General features: G+C 43.1%; 1 protein-coding gene across 1 annotated transcript in view; it reads right to left on the bottom strand.

Moving 5' to 3' along the window:
* CENPF (centromere protein F) overlaps positions 1 to 22,198 on the bottom strand; it is a 233,655-nt gene that overhangs the window by 128,867 nt on the left and 82,590 nt on the right. Inside the window, exon 9 of the mRNA XM_030196036.1 lies at positions 13,463 to 13,585. Within this exon, the coding sequence (XP_030051896.1) occupies positions 13,463 to 13,585 (123 nt within the window). The remainder of the gene's footprint in view (positions 1 to 13,462; positions 13,586 to 22,198) is intronic.

Here is a 22,198-nt window from a genome sequence, read left to right on the forward strand (position 1 = left end):
TCATTAGCACTCTGGAGTCGGGTGGCAGGAACATTTTTTCTGGGGCGGCTCTATTTTTGCAAACAGTGATTTGGTTCGCCCCAGAATGGACTTGCTTTACCACTTATGGGAACAGCAGGGAATACTGTTCTTGAATCAATCATGGGACGAAGGGGAATTTGTCTCATTTGAGAAGCTGCAGGAAGACTATCGGGTACCATCCCATCATATATTTCAATACCGACGACTCAGAGACTATATATATAGATGGGCCTTGAATGAGCTAAGGCTTGCAGAAACAGGCCTAGAGCGGACCATGCAAGGGGGAAGTGGGTGGGGATGTATTTCTAAACTCTATAATGCATTATTTATCCCGGAGGCTTCCACTCAGGGTTATATACAAAAATGGGAAGCGCTTCTAGGTACTAAATATAAATTCACTAAGTGGGAGAAATGTTTTAAATATCTTTTCAAGGTTTCCATTTATGTTGCTCTGATGGAAAATGGATAAAAGATATTCTATCAATGGTACTATACTTCCAAGAGACTCATTCAGATACTTCATAAAGGGACAGCAAAATGCTGGTGTAACTGTGGAGCTCAGGGTGATATGTATCATGCATGGTGGACATGCCCAGTGATAAGCCTATTCTGGCAAGAGATACTGAAGATTCTTCAACAAATAGTTAAATGTATATATCCATATCAAGCTGAATACTGATTATTGCACTTTAAGCCCTATGGTGTGAAGCTTGAGGTACATAAATTGATAACCAGTATATTTGTGGCCAGTAAGACAGAAATTGCAGCAGCCTGGAAGCAACTTGCGCAGCCAGCACTGACCAGAGTTTTTCAGAAACTGGATGTTATGATTGGGGTCTGAACCCCTCTCAAACTTACCTCTTTCCTGGGAGTCAGCTTCTTAGCTGGCTCCTGTTTCTTTTCTCTGTCTTTTCTGAGCTGGCTCTGTCTCTCTGTGCTGGCAGCTTCCAGCAGCATGGCTCTAATTGTTTCATTATACTGCACCTGTGTGGGTAGTCTGAGTTGCTCTAACTCTCTTTGGGTGTACTGGCTTCAAGTGTGTCACGGTTTTGCATTGGTGTGGGTTGGGCCTCTCTGGGTCAGTGTGCTTTTGCCTAGGTCTAGGGAGTGTGACATCATCAGGGAGGGCCTTGATAAGGAAGTGGTCTTGTTTCCTTCGGGGCCTTTGCAACGGTTGTGTTTGCTTTAGGTAGGGTGGTGCAGTGTGCACTTCTGACATTGTGTCTAGGGTCCCTGCTTGCTTTTGCTAAGGTCCAGGTTAGTGTTAGTGCAGTGTGCACTGGTGACTGTGTGTGTAGCTTTCCTGTTTTTCCCTTATGGTTCCCCTGCTTTTCCCTCTTGGTTTTGGAAGCATTGCTATGTGTAGGGCTTTGGAAGCTCTGTTGCTGATAGAAGTACTTCAGGGTTTGGTGTTGTTAGGAACACTGCAGAGTTTGCTGTTAGAAGTACTTCTGGTGTTTGTGCTATTGGAAGCATTGCTATGTGTAGGGCTTTGGAAGCTCTGTTGCTGATAGAAGTACTTCAGGGTTTGGTGTTGTTAGGAACACTGCAGAGTTTGCTGTTAGAAGTACTTCTGGTGTTTGTGCTATTGGGAGCATTGCAGTCTTTGCTGTTGGTGTTTGGTGATTTAGAATCACTTTTGGCTTATGTATTAGCTTCCCTTCTTTTTCCTTGTGGCTCCCCTGTCTTCCCTTTTAGTGCTAGGAGCTCTTCTGGTTGCTTGCCAGAGTAGTGCTTAGGATGCACCTTGTTAGTTGTATCTAGCTTGCTAGAGCAGTGCTTAGGTAGCTGGTTAGTTCTGTGTTTAGCTTATTAGTGTAAAGCTCTGCTTGTAGCTTGGTGCTTAGTAGCACCTGTGTTAGCTTTGTGTTTAGTACCCTGCTCTGTTAGTTTAGGGCTTAGGAAGTCCCTTTCTTGAGCAGGGCTTAGGAGCTCCTGTTTAGTATAGGGCTTAGGAAGTCCTTTTGTCAGTTTACTGTTAGGAACACTCCTGCTGGTTTAGGGCTTGGGAGCACGTAGATCAGTTTAGGTTTAGGAGCACTTCTGTTTCCAGTCCTGGTCCCTATGTCATCCGGTATCCAGTAAGTCCTGTCGGCTACTCGAACCCAGGAGCTCAACTTCTGGGGGGCTTAGTAGCTAAGTGCAGGTGAAGCTGTGTGGACCAGTCCAGTGTGCTCCAGTCCCATGTTCCAGTCCTGTGTCCTCCAGTCCGGGGGACCAGTCCAGTGTGTTCCGGTCCGGTGTGTGTTCCAGTCCGAGGGATTGCAGTCCAGTGTTCCAGTCCTGTGTCCTCCAGTCCGGGGGATTCCAGTCCAGGTGTTCTGGTTCGCTGGGCAGTGCCTGCAGTCCCTGCCGGTGTGCTTACCCAGTGTTGGTTGGTGGGTTTTGCCTGCTGCTGTCGCTCCTCGTCAGCAGCCCAAGGGCTCACGTTTGCTCCAGAGCCCGGCCCCGCGGGCTCTGAACCTGAGAACCTGACACTGGACTATATCTACCAGATGACTCAATTAACAGCAATATGCACAGGATAATTATTGAGATTTCATAAAGTGTGGGACTTGTATATTACTTGGAAGGCCAATGAGACAAATCCATACGCACTTTTTCTATGAGAATATATGGTAGGTTCCCAAACTTTTTGCTATGGTGTGAATATGGAGGGGGATGGGAGGTTTGGGAGGGTACAAGGGTAGGGGGTTACTGGAGGTTGTTCTTGATTTCATATATAAAAGGTTTGCTATTAATTGTTATACAGCATTTGTTTGTACTATTACATTGAAAACATTTCAATAAAAACAATTTTTAAAAAAAGTCTCTGTTCTAAATGTAAAAGGATTATGTCACTAACACACGGTCAATGTTGGGTTTTACCTGTATGTTTCATTGATGAATAAACACTAAATTGAATATTCACAGAATCTGTTATCTTTGGACTTGTGGTTTTGGTGGCTTCCACCCCCTTTTTTGGCTTGTGCTTATAACTGGAGAGAGGACATTAAAGAAATCAACGGGAACAGCATTTAACTTTCAAAAGGGTAACTATGATAAAATTAGAAAAATGTTTTTAAAAAAGCTATAAGGAACAGCTACAAATTTTAAAATAAACTATATATTCAACAGACTTCACTTCCTTTTAAATCGAGGATGTTGGAACATAAGAGCAAAATAGTGATTCAAAGAGACACCTGTTTGACTAATCATTGTAGACAGTTTAATCATGAATTCTTTTCCTTGAAATGTATGCTGCTAGCTTGGGTAGCGCCACACAAGGGAGGAGGAGGTAGATGGAAGCGCCTTTTGCAGTTAGAACAATGTTGAATCTTTAAACCAGATGCCCTTGAACCGGCAGGAGTGAATGGGAAAATTCAACGGCATCACTTCTTCTGATTTGATGTAGTAACCCCGCCTTTGCCTGTAACTGGTGGATGCTTAGTTGGCGTCTGTTTGGTTATCAATAGAAATCAAACAAAATAAAACATGGAAAAGAAAATAAGATGATACCTTTTTTATTGGACATAACTTACTTAATACATTTCTTGATTAGCTTTCGAAGGTTGCCCTTCTTCGTCAGATCGGAAATAAGCAAATGTGTTAGCTGATAGTATAAGTGAAACATCCAAGCATTTCAATGACAGTCTAGCAGGGTGGGGGTAGGTAGGAGGTATGCATGGGGACATCAAAGCATTTCATTTCATTGATAGTCTAACAGGATGGGTGTGGGTAGGTGAGAAGAGGGTGATAAACAGAGAAATACAACTTTATGGTTTATAATGGGCTAGAAAACCCAGATCCTTGTTAAATCCTGTCTGTTGGGTGTCACCTACCCATACCCATCCTGTTAGACTATCAATGAAATGAAATGCTTTGATGTCCCCATGCATACCTCCTACCCATCCCCACCCTTCTAGACTGTCATTGAAATGCTTGGATGTTTCACTTATATATACTATCAGCTAACACATTTGCTTATTTCCAATCTGACGAAGAAGGGCAACCTTCAAAAGCTAATCAAGAAATGTATTAAGTTATGTCCAATAAAAAAGGTATCATTTTATTTCCATGTTTTGTTTGATTTCTGTTGATAACCTTTAAGAGTGGACTAACACGGCTACCACACCTCTCTACTTAAGATTGGCATCTGTTTGAAATTTTAGAACGCCATGTTTGAGAACTCAGCCATTGTGAAGCAGCGATGTAAAGTCGAGTGAGCAAAGAATGTATGTACTGACATCAGTTTCAGTTTCCTATTTCAGATATGATTCGTCTTTTAAAGGTGCTCCACAGAAAATTAAGCTAACCCCTGATGCAGTTTTTCTGACAAGCTGGCCATTATCGGTGGTGGAGCCTGTGCTAGTAATGCTGCTGTGAAGATGGACACTTCTGTAGAAGCTGTTTATTTTCACTGTAAATAAGTTTAAAAAAATTTTTTTAATTGTAATTGGAGATGAAGTAAATTGCTATTGAAGGGCCAAGGCAGGTTTTTTTATGCCCATGATTGCAACTAAGACCATTAAAGACCGTGTTCCATTTGGTCTGAATTTGCTCAGGCTTTTCCCTCCATGTGAATTTCAATAGTTGCTCTGATGTCAGTAAAAATTTGTGAGGATATTGAATGAATGTTTTGTGGTTGTATAGTAGCTCACTTCCTTCAAATTTTTGTGAGTACATTGTTTAAAACTACCATCTTAGAAGCCCAGACCAAATGTATTCAAATATCAAAAAAGAGGGAAGGAAGGCCAAACAATAGCCAGCACGGTTAAAACGTGAGGTGAAGGAAGCTATTAGAACCAAAGAACATTTTTTAGAAAATGGAAAAAAGATCTGAATGAAGGAAACAAGAAGTAGCATAAGCACTGGCAAGTTAGATGCAAGGAATTGATAAATGCTAAAAGAACATAAAAAGAAGCTTGCTTTCGGGAAAAGAATATATTGCAAAAACTTTTTCAGGTACATTAGATACAAAAAGCGTCTTCAGAAATCAGTTGTATCACTGGATCATCAAGGTGTAAAAAGAGCACTCAGTTAAGAAAAGACTATAGTAGAAGCTAAATGAATTATTTGCTTCTGTCTTTACTTAGGAGGATTTCAGGAAACAACCTGAGCCAGAAATGGTATTTAAAGGTGACAATACAGAAAAAACTAAAAGAAATCTTAGTGAACCTGAAGATGCATTGTCCAATCAACAAGTTAAAGAGCAGAAAATATCCTGATCCGGATGGTAAACACCCGAGGGTACTGAAAAAGCTAAAAAATGAAACTGTTGGTCTCTTATTGGTAATCTGTCATTAAAATTATCCCACAACCCATTTATTTAAAAAGGTTCCAGCAGTGATCTGGGAAACTACAGACCAGTAAACCTGACATTAGTGCTAGGCAAAATGATAGAAACTATTATAAAGAAGAAAATTACTGAACATATAGACAAACATGGTTTAATAGGATAGACTGAAATGGATTACGCCATGGAATGTCTTACTTCACCAATTTGCTACATTTTTCTGAAGGCATGAAACAACGTGGGTAAAGGGGAGCCAGTTGATGTAGTGTAACTAGAATTTCAGAAAGCTTTGGACAAAGTCCCTTATGAGTGACTCCTGAGAAAAAATAGAAGCCACTAGATTGGATGCAATGCTATCTTGTGGACTGGGAACTGGTTTAAAGATATAAAACAGAGAATAGGGTTAAATAAACAATTCTTTCAATGAAAGAAGGTGAATAGTGGAGTGCCACAAGGACCTGTATTACATATTCATAAATGATCTGAAAAAGAGAACTATGAGTGAGGTGATCAGATTTGCAAATAGCTTGAAACTATTCAAAACTGTGAAAGTATATGGACCTTGGGAGGCTGGAAGACCAGGCATCAAAATGGCAGCTGAAATTTAACGTGGACATGTGCAAAGTGATGCACATTGGGAAGAATAACCCAAATTATATCTAAATGCTAGGTTACACATTAAGCGTCACCACTAAAAAAAAAAAAAGATTTAGGTGCCATCGTGTACAATACACCAAAATCTGATCAACGTGTTGCAGCAGTCAAACAGCATACAGAATATTATGAATAGGAAAGGAGTAGAGAATAAATCAAAGAATATCATAATACCTCTATAAAATGTCTCCTGTATGATAAACAGAGGCCTGAATCTGGAATTAGCTGCCAGGTTCTTTCCTTAAAAACCCAAGGGCAAAAAAAACAAAAAAAAAAAGACAGTAACTCCACAGACTATCTGTACAGGATTTGCAAAAGAACAATGAATTTGAAAGCAAAATTAAACAGACACAGCTGCCTTTTTTGAACCCAAATTTGGACCTACTGCACAGTAGTATGCTTCACTGCTTGCTTCACTGCTTTGCAGCCACAGAGTTGGCTCAATAACTTTCTTGACTTGGATATTTGTCCAAATGAGAACTCTCATTAAATGCTTCAGGGCAACTTTATCCCCAATTTCTTAATTAAACCACATTTCTAGTACCTATCGTTGGTAAACTAATTGCTGATTATGATCACAGAAAACTTCCACCACCCAACTGTCACATTATTTCTCAATCCAAAACCCACAGGCATGCTGTGACTGTTCCAATGAGATGGAGTGCACTATGAACAGACTGCTGCCTTGGCTTACTCTACTAATTTAGTAAAAGGCTTTTATCTTACATACAGAAACTGAGATAAAACTACAAGTAAGCATGCAACTTTTCCCTGGAAATTCTAAGCAAAAACTTTGTTAATATTTTTTAATTTCATGTTATAATTTTAATGTGCCCCTTTGGTAATCTACAAAACCAAAGACCATAACTAGTTGCCTGCTAATAGCAGTACCTTTTACTTTCTTTATTCTTTGTGTCTGTAAAACTTTTTTCTGCTATTAAAGAGAAACCCTCAGGAGACCCACTAATAAAGGCAATATCACTGATTATTTTGCCTAGTGGCAAAGCATCTCTTCATAGGGCTATCTCTTAGATGTGAAATTTAGGTGCTATTGCAAACATACATGAGTGCTCAAATTCAATGTGCTCAATAAAAATAAACATAACTTATCTTAATCCATTTCTCTGAAGTTTACAGTCCACATGGGCTTCCCCTGGTTGCGCCCGACACCGCGGGTTTCAATACTTTCCTCAGGGACTCGGGTTAATCGCCCTCGCAAAATCCACAAAGACCTGTAAGCTGAGGCACCAATGCTGAATACGTAAAAAAGTATTCAGCGTTGGTGTCTCAGCTTACAGGTCTTGTGGATGTTGCGAAGGCGATTAACCCGAGTAACATCTATTTGCTGTTTCTCTCAGGGACCAGAAACCCAAAGTACCCCCTCATTCATCAGTAAAAGCTTCTTGAAAAAACCATGCTTCAGTAGAGATTTGAATTTCATTAAGTTCACCACACACAGACGAGTAGGGAGTTCCAAAGATGGGGAACAGCAAAAAAAAGAAAAAAAAAAAAGGGGGGGAGGGCCTGAGTTGTTTCCAATCGTGCAAGACGCGGTCCAGTCAAAATCATACGATGATCGTTTATGCTCGCAAGACCCACACAGAAGAATGACGAATTGTTAGTGAAGATAGGGTGGTATGCCTTGACAAAAGGCCTTGAAACCTAACAACAATGCTTTGAATTTAATTCGGTAAAAGATATGTAGCCAATGATGAGCACACAAAGCAGGAGTGACATAATCAAATTTACTTAGGTGGCAGAGTAAATGGATAGTCGTGTTCTGTAATGTTTGAAAGTCTTGAAAGTAACGCTTTTGAAATACCTAAATAGATAATATTGCAATAATCTATACAAGTTACAGAAAGAGATACGAGAACAAAAAGTGTCATGATCGAAAAACAATCTAACTGATCTCAATTGTCGTAGAAGAAAAAAATTGTGACACAGAATTATTCTCAGCCCAGTTCTTGGTACACATCAAGTTAGTCAGGTTTGCAGGATACCCACAATAAATATAAATGATAGATTTACATACAATGGAGGTAGTACGCACAAATTTATCTCATGCATATTCATTACACTTAACAATTATTGTGCCAATCATTTTAATTCTTATTATTTGAAAAACACACAATGAATATTCCATTAAAATATAGCCTGAAATGTATCACAGCTGGAGTTAATCTTACAATACACTATACAATACTAAAGCATGAAACGCTATACATTCTAGTTAAGAATCCAACGTAAGGCGAATTAGTTCATCAACAGTCTTACACATCAACAGCCCTTTCAATTACATATACTTCACGCCGTTTCTGTGTGCCTGCCGCCGGCCAATAGCGGCCGCCTGCTCGGGCCGTTCGTTCCGTGAGTGACTGGAAGTCTCAGCTTGCCTTGTCGGTTCCACATACTGTGGAAGACGGCAGCTTCTGAACCAGGCGTACTAATGTCCCTAACTCCTTGGCGGTGTTGTCGCCGGGCCCGTTGGGATCCTGGGCCCCGCCTTCATTGCGTGCAATCAGCTGTTCGGCCGAGTGATGACAGTCTCCAGCTGCTGCCGTTTGCCTCTGGTTCCCTCCTCTTCTCTTCAGGCCGCTAACTACTGCTGTCGCATTTTGGTTGCACCCATAGGCACTCAGCCTGCCGCCCGTTCGCCTCGGGCCTGTTCATCATCCGTTGATCGTTGTAACTGGGCCGTTGGGCCTTTTGGAACTGCTTCGCCTGGTAGCTGCATCCATCATCTGAGGAGCTGGAGAGGACGGTTGAGGAGCAGCTTTCAACTTCTTCTGCAGCCTGCTTTTTCAACTTGGCCTGTTCGGTCGCTCTCATCTCATCCTGCCACGGTTGTGTGGCCGGTTGCCACTGTTCAATCCAACTGAATCAAAACCTTCTCTACCATCAGAGACTGGCACAGGCAGCAAAAAGAGGTTCAGCCTACACCTCGGACTCAATATATCACCTGAAGTCCTTCCTACCAATATATTTATGGACCATTTTGGACTTTTTTCACCTTTCCTTATTGTCTATTTTTCTCTGTTTCTTTGTTTCTATCTAATCAATTTCTGATTTCATTGTACTTGTATGCCTTTCAGTGCATTTTCCCTTCCCTTCTTCCTCTGATCCTTCTACCCTCTCTACTGTCATTGTAATTGTTTCCTCAGTTCATTGTAAGCCGCTTTGAGGCTGCTTTAAGTGGTATAAAGCAGGGTATAAATATTCTGAATAAATAAATAAATAAAATATACTTCATAAATGTTGCCAATATTTAAATAAATGTGACCCTAACATTCAATTCATGTAGAAGATGGGGACACCCAGTGTAGAGTTTTTGGATATACTGATTACACTGGTACCGACTGGCTTTGATACTAAATTGTATCAGAAGCAAACAGAAATGCCATTCTCCATTACAGTAATTTCCATCCCCGTAAATTACGAGATAGTATACCCGGTAGTCAATTTTTAAGAATTAAACCATTATGCTCTGATCAACAGGCATTTCTAACACTTGCTAGACAGATGTTGGGTAGGTTTCAGCAGAGGGATTACCCTAATAGAGTGGTGAAAAGAGTGTTCAAAAGGGCTTACAATGCCGACCGACACTGGTTATTACATATAGAGAGAACAAGAAGGAGCAATGCATTACCTGTGTTTAACCATATTTTTTGAAATTATAGCCAAATATTGGGGGGGCATATTATCTCTTTGATAGGAGACCTTGGTTTGCTTACAAGAGGAGCAAAGATTTGGGTGAATTATTAAAATTATCTCCTCCTGCAATTGTCATAAATGCAAGGACATGCAGTATGTGATCATTGTGCATACTATTCATTATCATCAACAGTTAATACAGTATCAATACTCAACAGCAGTAAAAAATATAAGCTGAAAGGTAAAACATAGAAACATGACGGCAGATAAAGGCCACATGACCTATCCAATCTGCCCATCCTCTGTAACCCCTAATTCTTCCTGTTCCTAAGCGATCCCACATGCTTATCCCATGCCTTTTTAAATTCTGGAACAGTCCACGCCTCCACCACCCTTTAATTTTTTTTTTTTTTAGTTTAATATCTTTTATTGGATTTCAATACAATAGAAGCAGGAGCTCACCACAGTACAACAAGCAACATTTACAAATCATGGCAAAACTGGAGCTCACATTCAAGAAGCAACTATTCACAATTAGAATCACATTAAGAAAAAGGGGAAGAAAGAGGAGGTGGAGAAGAAGAAAGGGAAAAAAAAAAAGGAAGGAGGAGGGCTGGAGGATACAAATACAGACATAGAGCAAGCATCGGCCACAAAATACATCAAACTCAGAACTAATCTCTATACCGAAGCAAAATAAGATACCAGTGGCAGCCATTTTTCCCTGTAGGTTTACTCCTAAGCCTATTCCCTCTTAACTTTGTCATATGCCCCCTCATTCGAGAACTCTCCTTCATTTGAAAAAGCTCTCTTTCTGTACATAAATGCCCTTGAGATATTTAAACGTTTCTATCATGTCTCCTCTTGCCCTCCTCTCTTCCAGCGTATACATGTTGAGGTTCATAAGCCTGACCCTATAATTTTTGCATTCAAGACCGCTTACTAAAGGGAAATCGTGTCAAACGAATCTCATTGAGTTCTTTGATTGGGTGACCGGAGAACTGAATCAGGGACGAGCAATAGACGTAATCTACTTAGATTTCAGCAAAGCTTTTGACACGGTTCTCCACAGGAGGCTCTTAAATAAACTGAACGGGCTAAAGATAGGACCCAAAGTGGTGAACTGGATTAGGAACTGGTTGACGGACAGACGCCAGAGGGTGGTGGTAAATAGAATTCGCTCGGAGGGAAAGGTGAGTAGTGGAGTGCCTCAGGGATCGGTGCTGGGGCCGATTCTGTTCAATATATTTGTGAGTGACATTGCCGAAGGGTTAGAAGGTAAAGTTTGCCTATTTGCGGATGATACTAGGATCTGTAACAGAGTGGGCACTCGGGAGGGAGTGGAAAACATGAAAAAGGATCTCAGGAAGCTAGCAGAATGGTCTAAGGTTTGGCAATTAAAATTCAATGCGAAGAAATGCAAAGTGATGCACTTGGGGAGTAGAAATCCACGGGAGACGTTTGTGTTAGGCGGCGAGAGTCTGATAGGTACGGACGAGGAGAGGAATCTTGGGGTGATAGTATCTGAGGATCTGAAGGCGATGAAACAGTGTGACAAGGCGGTGGCCGTAACTAGGTTGCTAGGCTGTATAGAGAGAGGTGTGACCAGCAGAAGAAAAGAGGTTTTAATGCCCCTGTATAAGTCATTGGTGAGGCCCCCACCTGGAGTATTGTGTTCAGTTTTGGAGGCCGTATCTTGCTAAGGATGTAAAAAGAATTGAAGCGGTGCAAAGAAAAGCTACGAGAATGGTATGGGATTTGCGTTACAAGACGTATGAGGAGAGACTTGCTGACCTGAACATGTATACCCTGGAGGAAAGGAGAAACAGGGGTGATATGATACAGACGTTCAAATATTTGAAAGATATTAATCCACAAATGAACCTTTTCTGTAGATGGGAAGGCAGTAGAACTAGAGGACATGAAATGAGATTGAAGGGGGGCAGACTGAAGAAAAATGTCAGGAAGTATTTTTTCACGGAGAGACTGGTGGATACTTGGAATTGGAGATGAAAACGGTAATGGAATTCAAAAATGCGTGGGATAAACATAAAGGAATCCTGTTCAGAAGGAATGAATCTTCAGAAGCTTAGCAGAGATTGGGTGGCAGAGCCAGTGGTGGAGGCAGGGCTAGTGCTGAGCAGACTTCTACGGTCTGTGCCCTGAAAATGGCAGATACAAATGAAGGTCAGGTATACACAGTGGTGTGCTGGTAAATGTTTAACAACAGGCTTTCTCCCCGGTCCACTTCTGCGCCCCCCCCCCCCCCCCAAATTGCAGAGCTGGCTATAGCCGGGGAGTGAGCCTTGGGGGGGAGGGCAATGCATTACTCTCTCCAGAAAAAAAAATGTAAATGATCCCAGGTTCCAATTTAGTTCATGTTTAAAGTGGGATAAAATGCCATAAATAAGTAAATAAATATAAACTTTTAATGTTGAGCACCTGATTCTCAAAGTGGACATATTGCAAACACTAAAATGAAAATAAAATGATTTTTTTCTACCTTTGTTGTCTGGTGACTTTGTTTTTCTGATCATGCTGGCCCAGTATCTGATTCTGCTGCTATCTGTCCTCTTAACTCCGTTTCCAGGGCTTCCTTTCCATTTATTTCTTTACTTTCCGCCTTTCTTCTTCATTTCGTGTCCTACATCCGTAAGTAAAAGCTGGGTCCTCCGCAGACTTGACTGTCCAGTGGATCCAGCTTCTGCCTATTTTCTTCATCCATGTGCAGTTTTTCTCCTCTCTTCCTTTTCCCTCATCTCATTCCTCTCTCTTCCCTTCCCTCCATCCATGTCCAGCATTTCTTCTTTCTGCCTTCCCTCTCCTCCATCCATGTCCAGCAACCCTCCTCTCCCCTGCCCTCCCCTCCATCCACCCATGTCCAGCAACCCTCCCCTTCCCCCTACCCTCCCCTCCATCCACCCATGTCCAGCAACCCTCCTCTCACCTTCCCTCCATCCACCCTCCTCTCCCCCCATGCCCTCCTCTCCCATGTCCAGCAACTCCCCTCTCCCAAACCCTCCCCTCCATCCACCCATGTCCAGCAACCCTCTTCTCCCCCTGCCCTCCCATCCATCCACCCATGTTAACCATCTCCTTCCAGCCCCCCCCCCCCAGCAGCCCAGGTCAACCATCTCCCTTCTAGCCACTCCCCTACTCAACGCCAGACATTTACTGCCTTCTTCCAGCCCCCCCCCCCCCCATTCCCAATCCCCCGCTCCCCAGGTTGTCCATCATCTCCTGTCTGCCCTCAGCTCCCACGTAGCCTTTGTTTCCTTCCTGCCGCCGTCCTGCCTTTAAATATTGTATTTTTCCTCGAGTCGCAGCACCAGCATTGAAAGCAGCAGGCTCGGCTCGAGCCTTCCCTGCTGCTTTCAATGCCAGCGCTGCAACACGAGGAAAAATACAATATTTAAAGGCAGGGCGGCAGCAGGAAGGAAACAAGGGCTATCGGGGAGCTGAGGGCAGACAGGAGATGATGGACGACCTGTGGAGCCTGCAGCTCGCGAGGTGGGGGGAGGAGAGGGAAGCCGGCTTGCACTCGGTAAACAACCGGCTCGCAAGATGCCAATAAATTTAACAACTGGCTCTTGCGAGCCGGCTCCAGCACACCACTGGGTATACACATAAAGTAGCACATATGAGTTTATCTTGTTGGGCAGACTGGATGGACCGTGCAGGTCTTTCTCTGCCGTCATCTACTAAGTTACTATGTACAATCAATGAACTCAAACAGTTCCTTGAAGACACTCTTTTGTTCTGCAAGCTCCAGCATAACAGAACTGGCAGGTTGGAAGATAACATCAATAATTCCCTAAGTGCAGAAAATGCTTTTTTTTAGCACTTTATTTTTATTACCTCAGTATTTTTCTTCAAATCATTTTCCCTGGTCTGGCTTGCCTGCAAAGCCTGTTCTGTTCCACTAAGCCTCCGTTTCAGTTCATCAACTTCTTTTTCCAAAATGATTTTTGATGCCGAGATCTACATGGGGGAAAAAACTGAAAATGTTTTATAATCATTTTTAACTAAAACTTTTCCATCTAAGGCAGAATTATAAATAAGCATTAGTGCTTCCTTGTCAATGGTAAGAATGTATTTAGAAATCACAATACAAAGTAACAAGACTTAATGAATTCTAAGACATTAACTAGAATCAGATTAAAAACAACATTTAACAAAGTATCTTTAAGTCAATGCACTATTAAAATATGGAAATTGGTGCCAGAGAATGTAATCAAAGCTAGTAACAATAACCAGATAGATTTAGATGTCTCCTTCTCTTAATTCTGCAAACAAGTAATGGAGAATGGGTATTCTTACTGGGATCTCGCCAGTGCAAAAGACAGGATACTAGATTTGATAGACCGTTAGTCTGACCCTGCCTGGCACATCTTATCGTCTTAAGTACGAAGTGTACAATACAGTTCATATTTGAATCAACAATCCTATAAAAAAAAAGTTTTATGAATTTCAGTTGGTAGTTCAGTCAAGCAAAAATCAAAGAAAAATGAGCAGTTGGCCTTTATCATGGCTGGAATCCTTTCTCCACGTAGCTGCTTGCCACATTACAGATCTAAGTAGTGAGTGCCATGTGTTAAGAGACCAGGCAACTTTCTATGGGTAATATGGCAGGTTTTCCAGACAAATTCTGTACCCATTCTGTGCTATACCAAGGACCAAACTGTCTGAGGTAACACTTGACCAATGGTTTATGCAAAATCTCAGTTCTCCATACAGAATGGCTCTCCAAACTGGCACCGGAATACTGGCTAAGCATTCCTAGATCTAGTCAAAACCTCAAGTCATTTGTGGTTCTGGGGCCCTCCGCTGTCTGGGGCAAGATCAATGTCCCTACTCTTGACATGGATGAGGGGGCAAAGAACAATACTTCTGCAGAAGATATTAGTGCCTCCTTGATGATGTGGAGACTGGGTCAAAAGTGGCTAGGGAAAGGGCCTGAAACATAGAACACTGGTCTTTTATTTTATCATTCACTTCTTTGGCTTTATCACAAAAGAGGTTACCTCCTTTTCAAGGCATATCAGTAAGCCTTTCCTGCACACCTAACCTAAGGTCTGAGATCCTCATGTCTACAGGTACCAATCACTGTTAATAAAGATTATCAAAAAGAGCAACAATGTAACTCTATAACTGTGCACCCATAGCCCTGAGGGCACCTGGAAAGAGCCTACTCTATAAAAAAAAAAAAAGGTAGGCACTTTCTGTCTTTTATAGAATACTAGTGAAAAAGGCCCGTTTCTGACAGAAATGAAACGGGCGCTAGCAAGGTTTTCCTTGGCGTGTGTATGTTTGAGATTGACTGTGTGAGAGAGAGTGAATGTGCGAGTGTGTGTGTGTGACAGAGAGAGCGTGAGACTGGGTGCGAGTGTATCCGTGAGAGAGAGAGAGAGTGTGTGTGTGTGTGTAGGTTTTCCTCGGAGTGTGTATGTTTGAGATTGACTGTGTAAGAGAGAGTGAATGTGCGAGTGTGTGTGTGTGACAGAGAGAGCGTGAGACTGGGTGCGAGTGTGTCCGTGAGAGAGTCTGTGTGTGAGAATCAGTGTGTGCCAGGGGCCCCCTCCCTCCTCCCTCCCAGTTCCAGAGTCCCCCCTCCATCCCTCCCTCCGAGTTCCAGGGTCATCCCCCCTCCCTCCGTCCCTCCGAGTACCAGGGTCATCTCCCCCTCCCTCCGAGTTCCAGGGTCCCTTCCAGTTTCAGAGTGCCCCCCACCCTTTCTCAGAGTTTCAGTGTCCCCACCCTCCCAGTTCCAGGGTCACCTTCCCTCCCTCCCAGTTCCATAGTCCCCCTCCCACCCTCCCAGTTCCAGGGTCCCCCTACCAGTTCAAGGGTCCCTCACCCTCCCTCCCAGTTCCACGGTCCTGTCCACTCCCTTCCTCCCTCCCTCCAAGGTGCTTGGGGGTGGGTGGGTTGCTATTTACTGTCAACCTAAGGAGACACTGCTTCTGGCGTCCACCAGCTAAGTCCTGTCCTGACCCAGAGGCAGCTGGAGCTCCCTCATACTCTTTCAGTGGCACACATTGACAGGCAACGGCGAGGCTGACGCAGGCACGGGCAATTACCTGGATAAACTTTGTATTGTTGACAAATGATCTGAAAATACAGAGTTTAAAATTGCTGTTTCTATCACGTAGAATAATTTTTAAAGTTGTTTTAGTGATATTTAATTTAGATTTCATGATATTCATATGTACAGATGGGAAGCTTTCAAATAAATTAAAAAGGTGTGCAGTAAGAATCCAAAAACAAAAACCTTTTGTGCTTTACCTGTTAAGGTACAGTTTATCCAGTAGAAACAGCTTTAGACGCGTTTCAGATGGAAGAAGGAAAAAAAAACGACAATGTGGATCAGCAGCTCCTAGGTGTGCTTGGTTTTGAGTGTATGGGAATGACGGCTGTGTTGGTGAGTGGAAACAGAGATTAACCAATGGGTTTCCTTGCTTACAGTATAGTTGATTGGGTCACTTCCACTCATGTGTAGTAATCGTCCTGCAGCATGGCCGGAGTCGGGGAGGGCGGCGGAACTGTGAGCGAGCGGTTGCGGGAGGGTGGGTGAGGGGGACTGTGGGCTGGGGTCCAGCGGCGATTTTGCTTGGTTTTGAGTGTATGGGAATGATGACTGCGTTGGGGAGTGGAAACAGAGATTAACCAATGGGCTTCCTTGCTTACTACTATTTAGCATTTCTATAGCGCTACAAGGCGTACGCAGTGCTGCACAAACATAGAAGAAAGACAGTCTCTGCTCAAAGAGCTTGCAATCTAACAGTGTAGTTGTCGTCATTATGACCCGCCCTCAACGTCATCACGTTTGACGCGTGGGCGGGGCAGACACTCATGGAGGAAAAGCGATCTCAGCCACTTCACTTTTAGAACGTTGGGAAAGTGAGGCTTCATTAGAATGTTGGAGGTGCATTTTATATAGACAGACTAGCTTAACAGGGTAGATATGTGCATATGCGCACTTAAGCGCAAGCACTTGTGCCATTCATAGAGCCAGTGTAAGCATTTGTTCCTATCTGCTGGAGATATGATGCTAATAATCTATAAATTAAACATGTAACTATGTACTCTGCCTATGCTCTGCCCAGATACTGCCTATGTGTATGCCCACCTATAAACTATATGGTATCAAAGTGCATGTAGTTACAGAATCACATTTAGGTGAAATATTGGCAAATATAGGCATATATGCTAATATTCTAAACATTATATACGTAAGTGGTGCATCAATGTTAGCACTTACTTTATACAATTAACCCTCAAGTGTGTTCCTCACTCCTTACTGCTGTTTAACAGTGCTACCATATCATCACGACCCTCCTTAAGTGAGAAAGTCTGACACTACTACTACTTAACATTTCTAGAGCGCTACTAGGGTTACGCAGCGCTGTACAAATTAACAAATTAACAAATAAGGACGGTCCCTGCTCAGAAGAGCTTACAATCTAAAGGACGAAATGTCAAGTTGGGGTAGTTGAGATTTCCTGAGAAGAGGTATAGTGATTAGGTGCCGAAGGCGACATTGAAGAGGTGGGCTTTGAGCAAGGATTTGAAGATGGGTAGGGAGGGGGCACGGCGTATGGGCTCAGGGAGTTTGTTCCAAGCATGGGGTGAGGCGAGACAGAAAGGGCGAAGCCTAGAGTTGGCGGTGGTGGAGAAGGGTACTGAAAGGAGGGATTTGTCTTGAGAGCGGAGGTTACGGGTAGGGAGGTAAGGGGAGATGAGGGTAGAGAGGTAAGGAGGGGCTGCAGATCGAGTGCATTTGTAGGTGAGTAAGAGAAGCTTGAACTGTATGCGGTATCTGATCGGAAGCCAGTGAAGTGACTTGAGGAGAGGGGTGATATGAGTATATCGGTTAAGGCGGAAGATAAGACGTGCGGCAGAGTTCTGGATGGACTGAAGGGGGGATAGATGGCTATGTGGGAGGCCAGTGAGGAGTAGGTTGCAGTAGTCAAGGCGAGAGGTAATGAGAGAGTGGATGAGAGTTCGGGTGGTGTGCTCGGAGAGGAAGGGGTGAATTTTGCTAATATTATAGAGGAAGAAGCGACAGGTCTTGGCTATCTGCTGGATATGCGCAGAGAAGGAGAGGGAGGAGTCGAAGATGACACCGAGGTTGCAGGCAGATGAGACGGGGACGATGAGGGTGTTATCAACTGAGATAGAGAGTGAAGGGAGAGGAGAAGTGGGTTTGGGTGGGAAAACAATAAGTTCAGTCTTGGCCATGTTCAGTTTCAGGTGGCGGTTGGACATCCAGGCAGCAATGTCGGATAAGCAGGCTGATACTTTGGCCTGGGTTTCCGCAGTGATTTCTAGTGTGGAGATATAAAGCTGGGTGTCGTCAGCATAAAGATGATAGTGGAAACCATGAGAAGAGATCAGGGAGCCTAAGGAAGAGGTGTAGATTGAAAAAAGAAGGGGCCCAAGGACATATCCCTGAGGAACACCAACAGAGAGCGGGATAGGGAAGGAGGACGAACCATTAGAGTGTACTCTGAAGGTACGATGGGAGAGATAAGAGGAGAACCAGGAGAGGACAGAGCCCTGGAACCCAAAGGAGGACAGTGTGTCAAGAAGTAGGTTGTGATTGACAGTGTCAAAAGCGGCGGATAGGTCGAGGAGGATGAGGATGGAGTAGTGACCTTTGGATTTGGCGAGGAACAGGTCATTGCAGACCATAGATAGTGCCGTTTCTGTTGAGTGTAGGGGGCGAAAGTCAGATTGAAACGGATCGAGGATGGCATGAGAGGAGAGAAAATCAATGCAGCGGTTGTGAATGGCGCGTTCAAGTATCTTGGAGAGGAAGGGTAGGAGGGAAATGGGGCGGTAGTTGGAAGGACAGGTAGGGTCAAGTGATGGTTTTTTGAGAAGTGGTGTGACCACAGCATGCTTGAAGGTGTCCGGGACAGTTGCAGTGGAGAGAGAGAGGTTGAGGATATGACGGATGGTGGGGATGATAGTAGGAGTGATGGTGTTGAGTAAGTTGGTGGGGATGGGGTCTGAGGAACAGGTGGTGGATTTCGAGGAGGAGAGGAGATGGGCGGTTTCCTCTTCGGTGATAGCAGGACAAAAGGAGGAGGAGGCCTGGGTAGGTTGGTTGAGAGAGTGGGTTATAGGATGAAGAGGAGGAGAAGGTTTGGTGGTGAATTCGAGGTTGATCTTCTGGACTTTGTCACGGAAGTAGTCGGCCAGAGATTGAGGAGAGAGTGAGGGGGTGTGGGAGCGGAGAGCACTTTGAGGAGGGAGTTGAGGGTGGCGAAGAGACGACGAGGGTTAGAGCTGAGGGAATTAGTCAGTTGGGTGTAATAGTCCTGTTTAGTGAGGAATACGGAGGATTGGAAGGAGGATAGCATGAATTTGAAGTGAATGAAGTAAGTATGGGCGCGAGATTTCCTCCAGAGGCGTTCAGCCGAACGGGCGCAGGAGCGAAGGTATCGGATGCAAGGGGTCAGCCAGGGCTGGGGTTTGGTACGCCTTGTGGGACGGGAGATGGACGGTGCAAGGGTGTCTAGAGCAGAGGAGAGAGTGGCATTGTAAGTGGAGATAGCTTACATTATATACGTAAGTGGTGCATCAATGTTAGCACTTACTTTATACAATTAACCCTCAAGTGTGTTCCTCACTCCTTACTGCTGTCTAACAGTGCTACCATATCATCACGACCCTCCTTAAGTGAGAAAGTCTGACAAATCCTTCACTTCTGTTGAACATTTTACATATAATGCTAGACAAAAATTCAGCAAACAAACGTAGCAAATATACTAATATAGAGCTGAATGGGGCTAAATCAACCCTAAGTGTTGAAGATATGTGGTATCAGTTTGAAGGCTTTTTTCTTATGTTTATAGTGGAGAAAAAGACCTCAGTAGTCATAGCATGGCGATAGAACAGTGAATGTACTCAATGCCAGCATTTCATTGACTCCGTTATCATCACCGGTTATAAAAAACTCCACTTGTATGTAAATGTGGGCTAAGAATAAAATAAACTATAACCCATCATCAAAAACAGTCAGAATCGTGATGTTTAACACTTGCTTAAACATTATTAGCTTTTGCAATTTTGCCCTTCCTTCCTCTTTTTTTAATACATGGAATATGTCTGGGCTTCCAGGATGGTACTTTTGAACAGCATCCATGCCTGATGTAAATTTTTGATCTTTGCAGCTGCTCCTGTAAGTTTTTTTTTTTTACTGTTCTTGTCATTTTATCAAAAAAGTCTGAACTGTCCCCAAATGATGCAAGTAAACAAAAAGCTGCCTGATCAAATAACATGTACTTCACATCTACAGAAGGAAAAACGGCCTCAAAGAGCTCGTGGATATAATATATCTAAAGAGCTGAATCGGATCTAAAAGATCCTCTCATCATTGGCCCGTGAAAAAACCTTTTGGAATGGAGTGTCGGCCATGGAACAAAAAACGTGGCACAATTGCAACAATTGATCATCTTTAAATAACCTCCATGACAACGTACAACACTTGTCCTTGGTCGCCGTCTGACAGCGCAGAGCAGTATCCTAGCCTCCAAGACCCTGATGCAGCACTATGAAACGCTGGCCACCGTCGGCTTGGGGCATGAAGATTTAAACTGCCGCTGCAGCAGATAGTGCACCAGTTGCACACAGATTCGTTCAACAGACACAGGCAAATGTCAAGCCTGTTGGCACCAACCATAAGATAAGTGCCTTTTCTTTTTTGTATTTAAGCACATTCAACGATTGCTTAGTCTGAAGTCTAACTATAGATGGAGATTATTTAAAGATGATCAAGTGATACAATTGTGCCACATTGTTTTTTGTTCCGTGGCCGGCACTCCATTCCAGAAGGTTTTTTCACGGGCCAATGATGAAGACAGGACCTTTTAGATCCGATTCAGCTCTTTAGATATATTATATCCACAAGCTCTTTGAGGCCGTTTTTCCCTTCTGTAGATGTGAAGTACATGTTATTTGATCAGGCAGCTTTTCGTTTACTTGCACCATTTGGGAACAGTTCAGACTTTTTTGATAAAATGACAAGAACAGTAAAAAAAAAAAAAAAAAAACTTACAGGAGCAGCTGCAAAGATCAAAAATTTACATCAGGCATGGATGTCAAGCTTTTTTGGGTCACAATGGTTAAGTGCACACTCCGGTTAACTGCATGCATTTCTTTGGTCCCAGATCCTTGCACTTAAGCGAATTGCACTGTATATTCTAACTATCTTATTTCTTAGATTTCTGGCATTTGCATATAAACATTTCAAACAATGCTTGTTGTTCCTATTCACAACTTGCTCAGCAGTTGACAGTGTTAATTTGCAATCTTGAAAATCTGTCTTCTCTTTACCTAAAGACACCTGCAGGATCATTTTCAAAAGAGAAAAACATCCAAAAATTGACATAAGTCTGCAATATTTTCAAAACCTCTTTTTAGACATTTTTTTCTGCAATCCGTCAGAAGTGCGTCTAAATCTCAAAGGGGTGTGCCAGGGGCGTGTTCAAGGCAGGACTTGGGCGTTCCTAAGACTTAGACGTTTTTCAGCCATAATGGAACAAAACAAAAACATCCAGGACTAAAATTTAGACGTTTTGAGCTAGACCTGTTTTTATAACGAATAGCTGCAGTGGGAATTGAACCCACTACCCCAGGATCAAGGTCCACTACACTAACCACTAGACTACTCCTCCACTCCACACAAAAAGGTGCCCCAAATGACCACTGGAGGGAATCAGGGATCACCTCCTCTTACTCCCCCAGTGGTCACTAACCCTCTCCCACCCCCCAAAAATGTGCTTAAAAATATTACTTGCCAGCCTCAGATGGGACCTGTGTATAAAATCTGAGGCTGGCAAGTAATATTTTTAATCACATTTTTGGGGGGGGGGTGGGAGGGGGTTAGTGACCACTAGGGGAGTAAGGGGAGGTGATTCCTGATGATTCCTGATTCCCTCCAGTGGTCATCTGGTCATTTGGGGCACCTTTTTGTGTGGAGTGGAGGAGTAGCCTATTGGTTGGTGCAGCAGACTTTGATCCTGGGGAAGTGGGTTCAATTCCCACTGCAGCTACTCGTTATAAAACAGGTCTAGCTCAAAAACATCTAAGTTTTAGTCCTGGACGGTTTTGTTTTGTTCCACTCCTCCTCCTCTATTTTGGATGTTTTTTTTGTTTGAAAATGGACCAAAAAATAAAACGTCCAAATCACAAAACGTTTTTTCCAAACAGTATTTTCAAAAGGAAAAGATAGACGTTTTTGTTTGTTGAAAATAACCTTTCCTGTTCAGATTTTGGACGTTTTTGCAAAACATCCAAATTCAGACTTAGACGACATATCGAAAATGCCCCGCTTAGTCAACTATGGTTTCAATTGCAACTTCACTATCAGGATGCCCTACTTTCCCTGTTTTGGTGATATCTTTTAAAGATACCTTGCTCCGAACCATGCACTTTTGAGTGACTGTCGGCCTTCCCCCAATTTTCTAGTTTAAAAGCTGCTCTATTTCCTTTTAAATGTTGATGCCAGCAGCCTGGTTCCATCCCAGTTAAGGTGGAGACCATCCTTACAGAACAGACTCCTCCTACTCCGGAATGTTGCCCAGT

The sequence above is a fragment of the Microcaecilia unicolor genome, chromosome 3, assembly GCF_901765095.1.
Source record: "Microcaecilia unicolor chromosome 3, aMicUni1.1, whole genome shotgun sequence".
Classification (NCBI taxonomy): domain Eukaryota; kingdom Metazoa; phylum Chordata; class Amphibia; order Gymnophiona; family Siphonopidae; genus Microcaecilia; species Microcaecilia unicolor.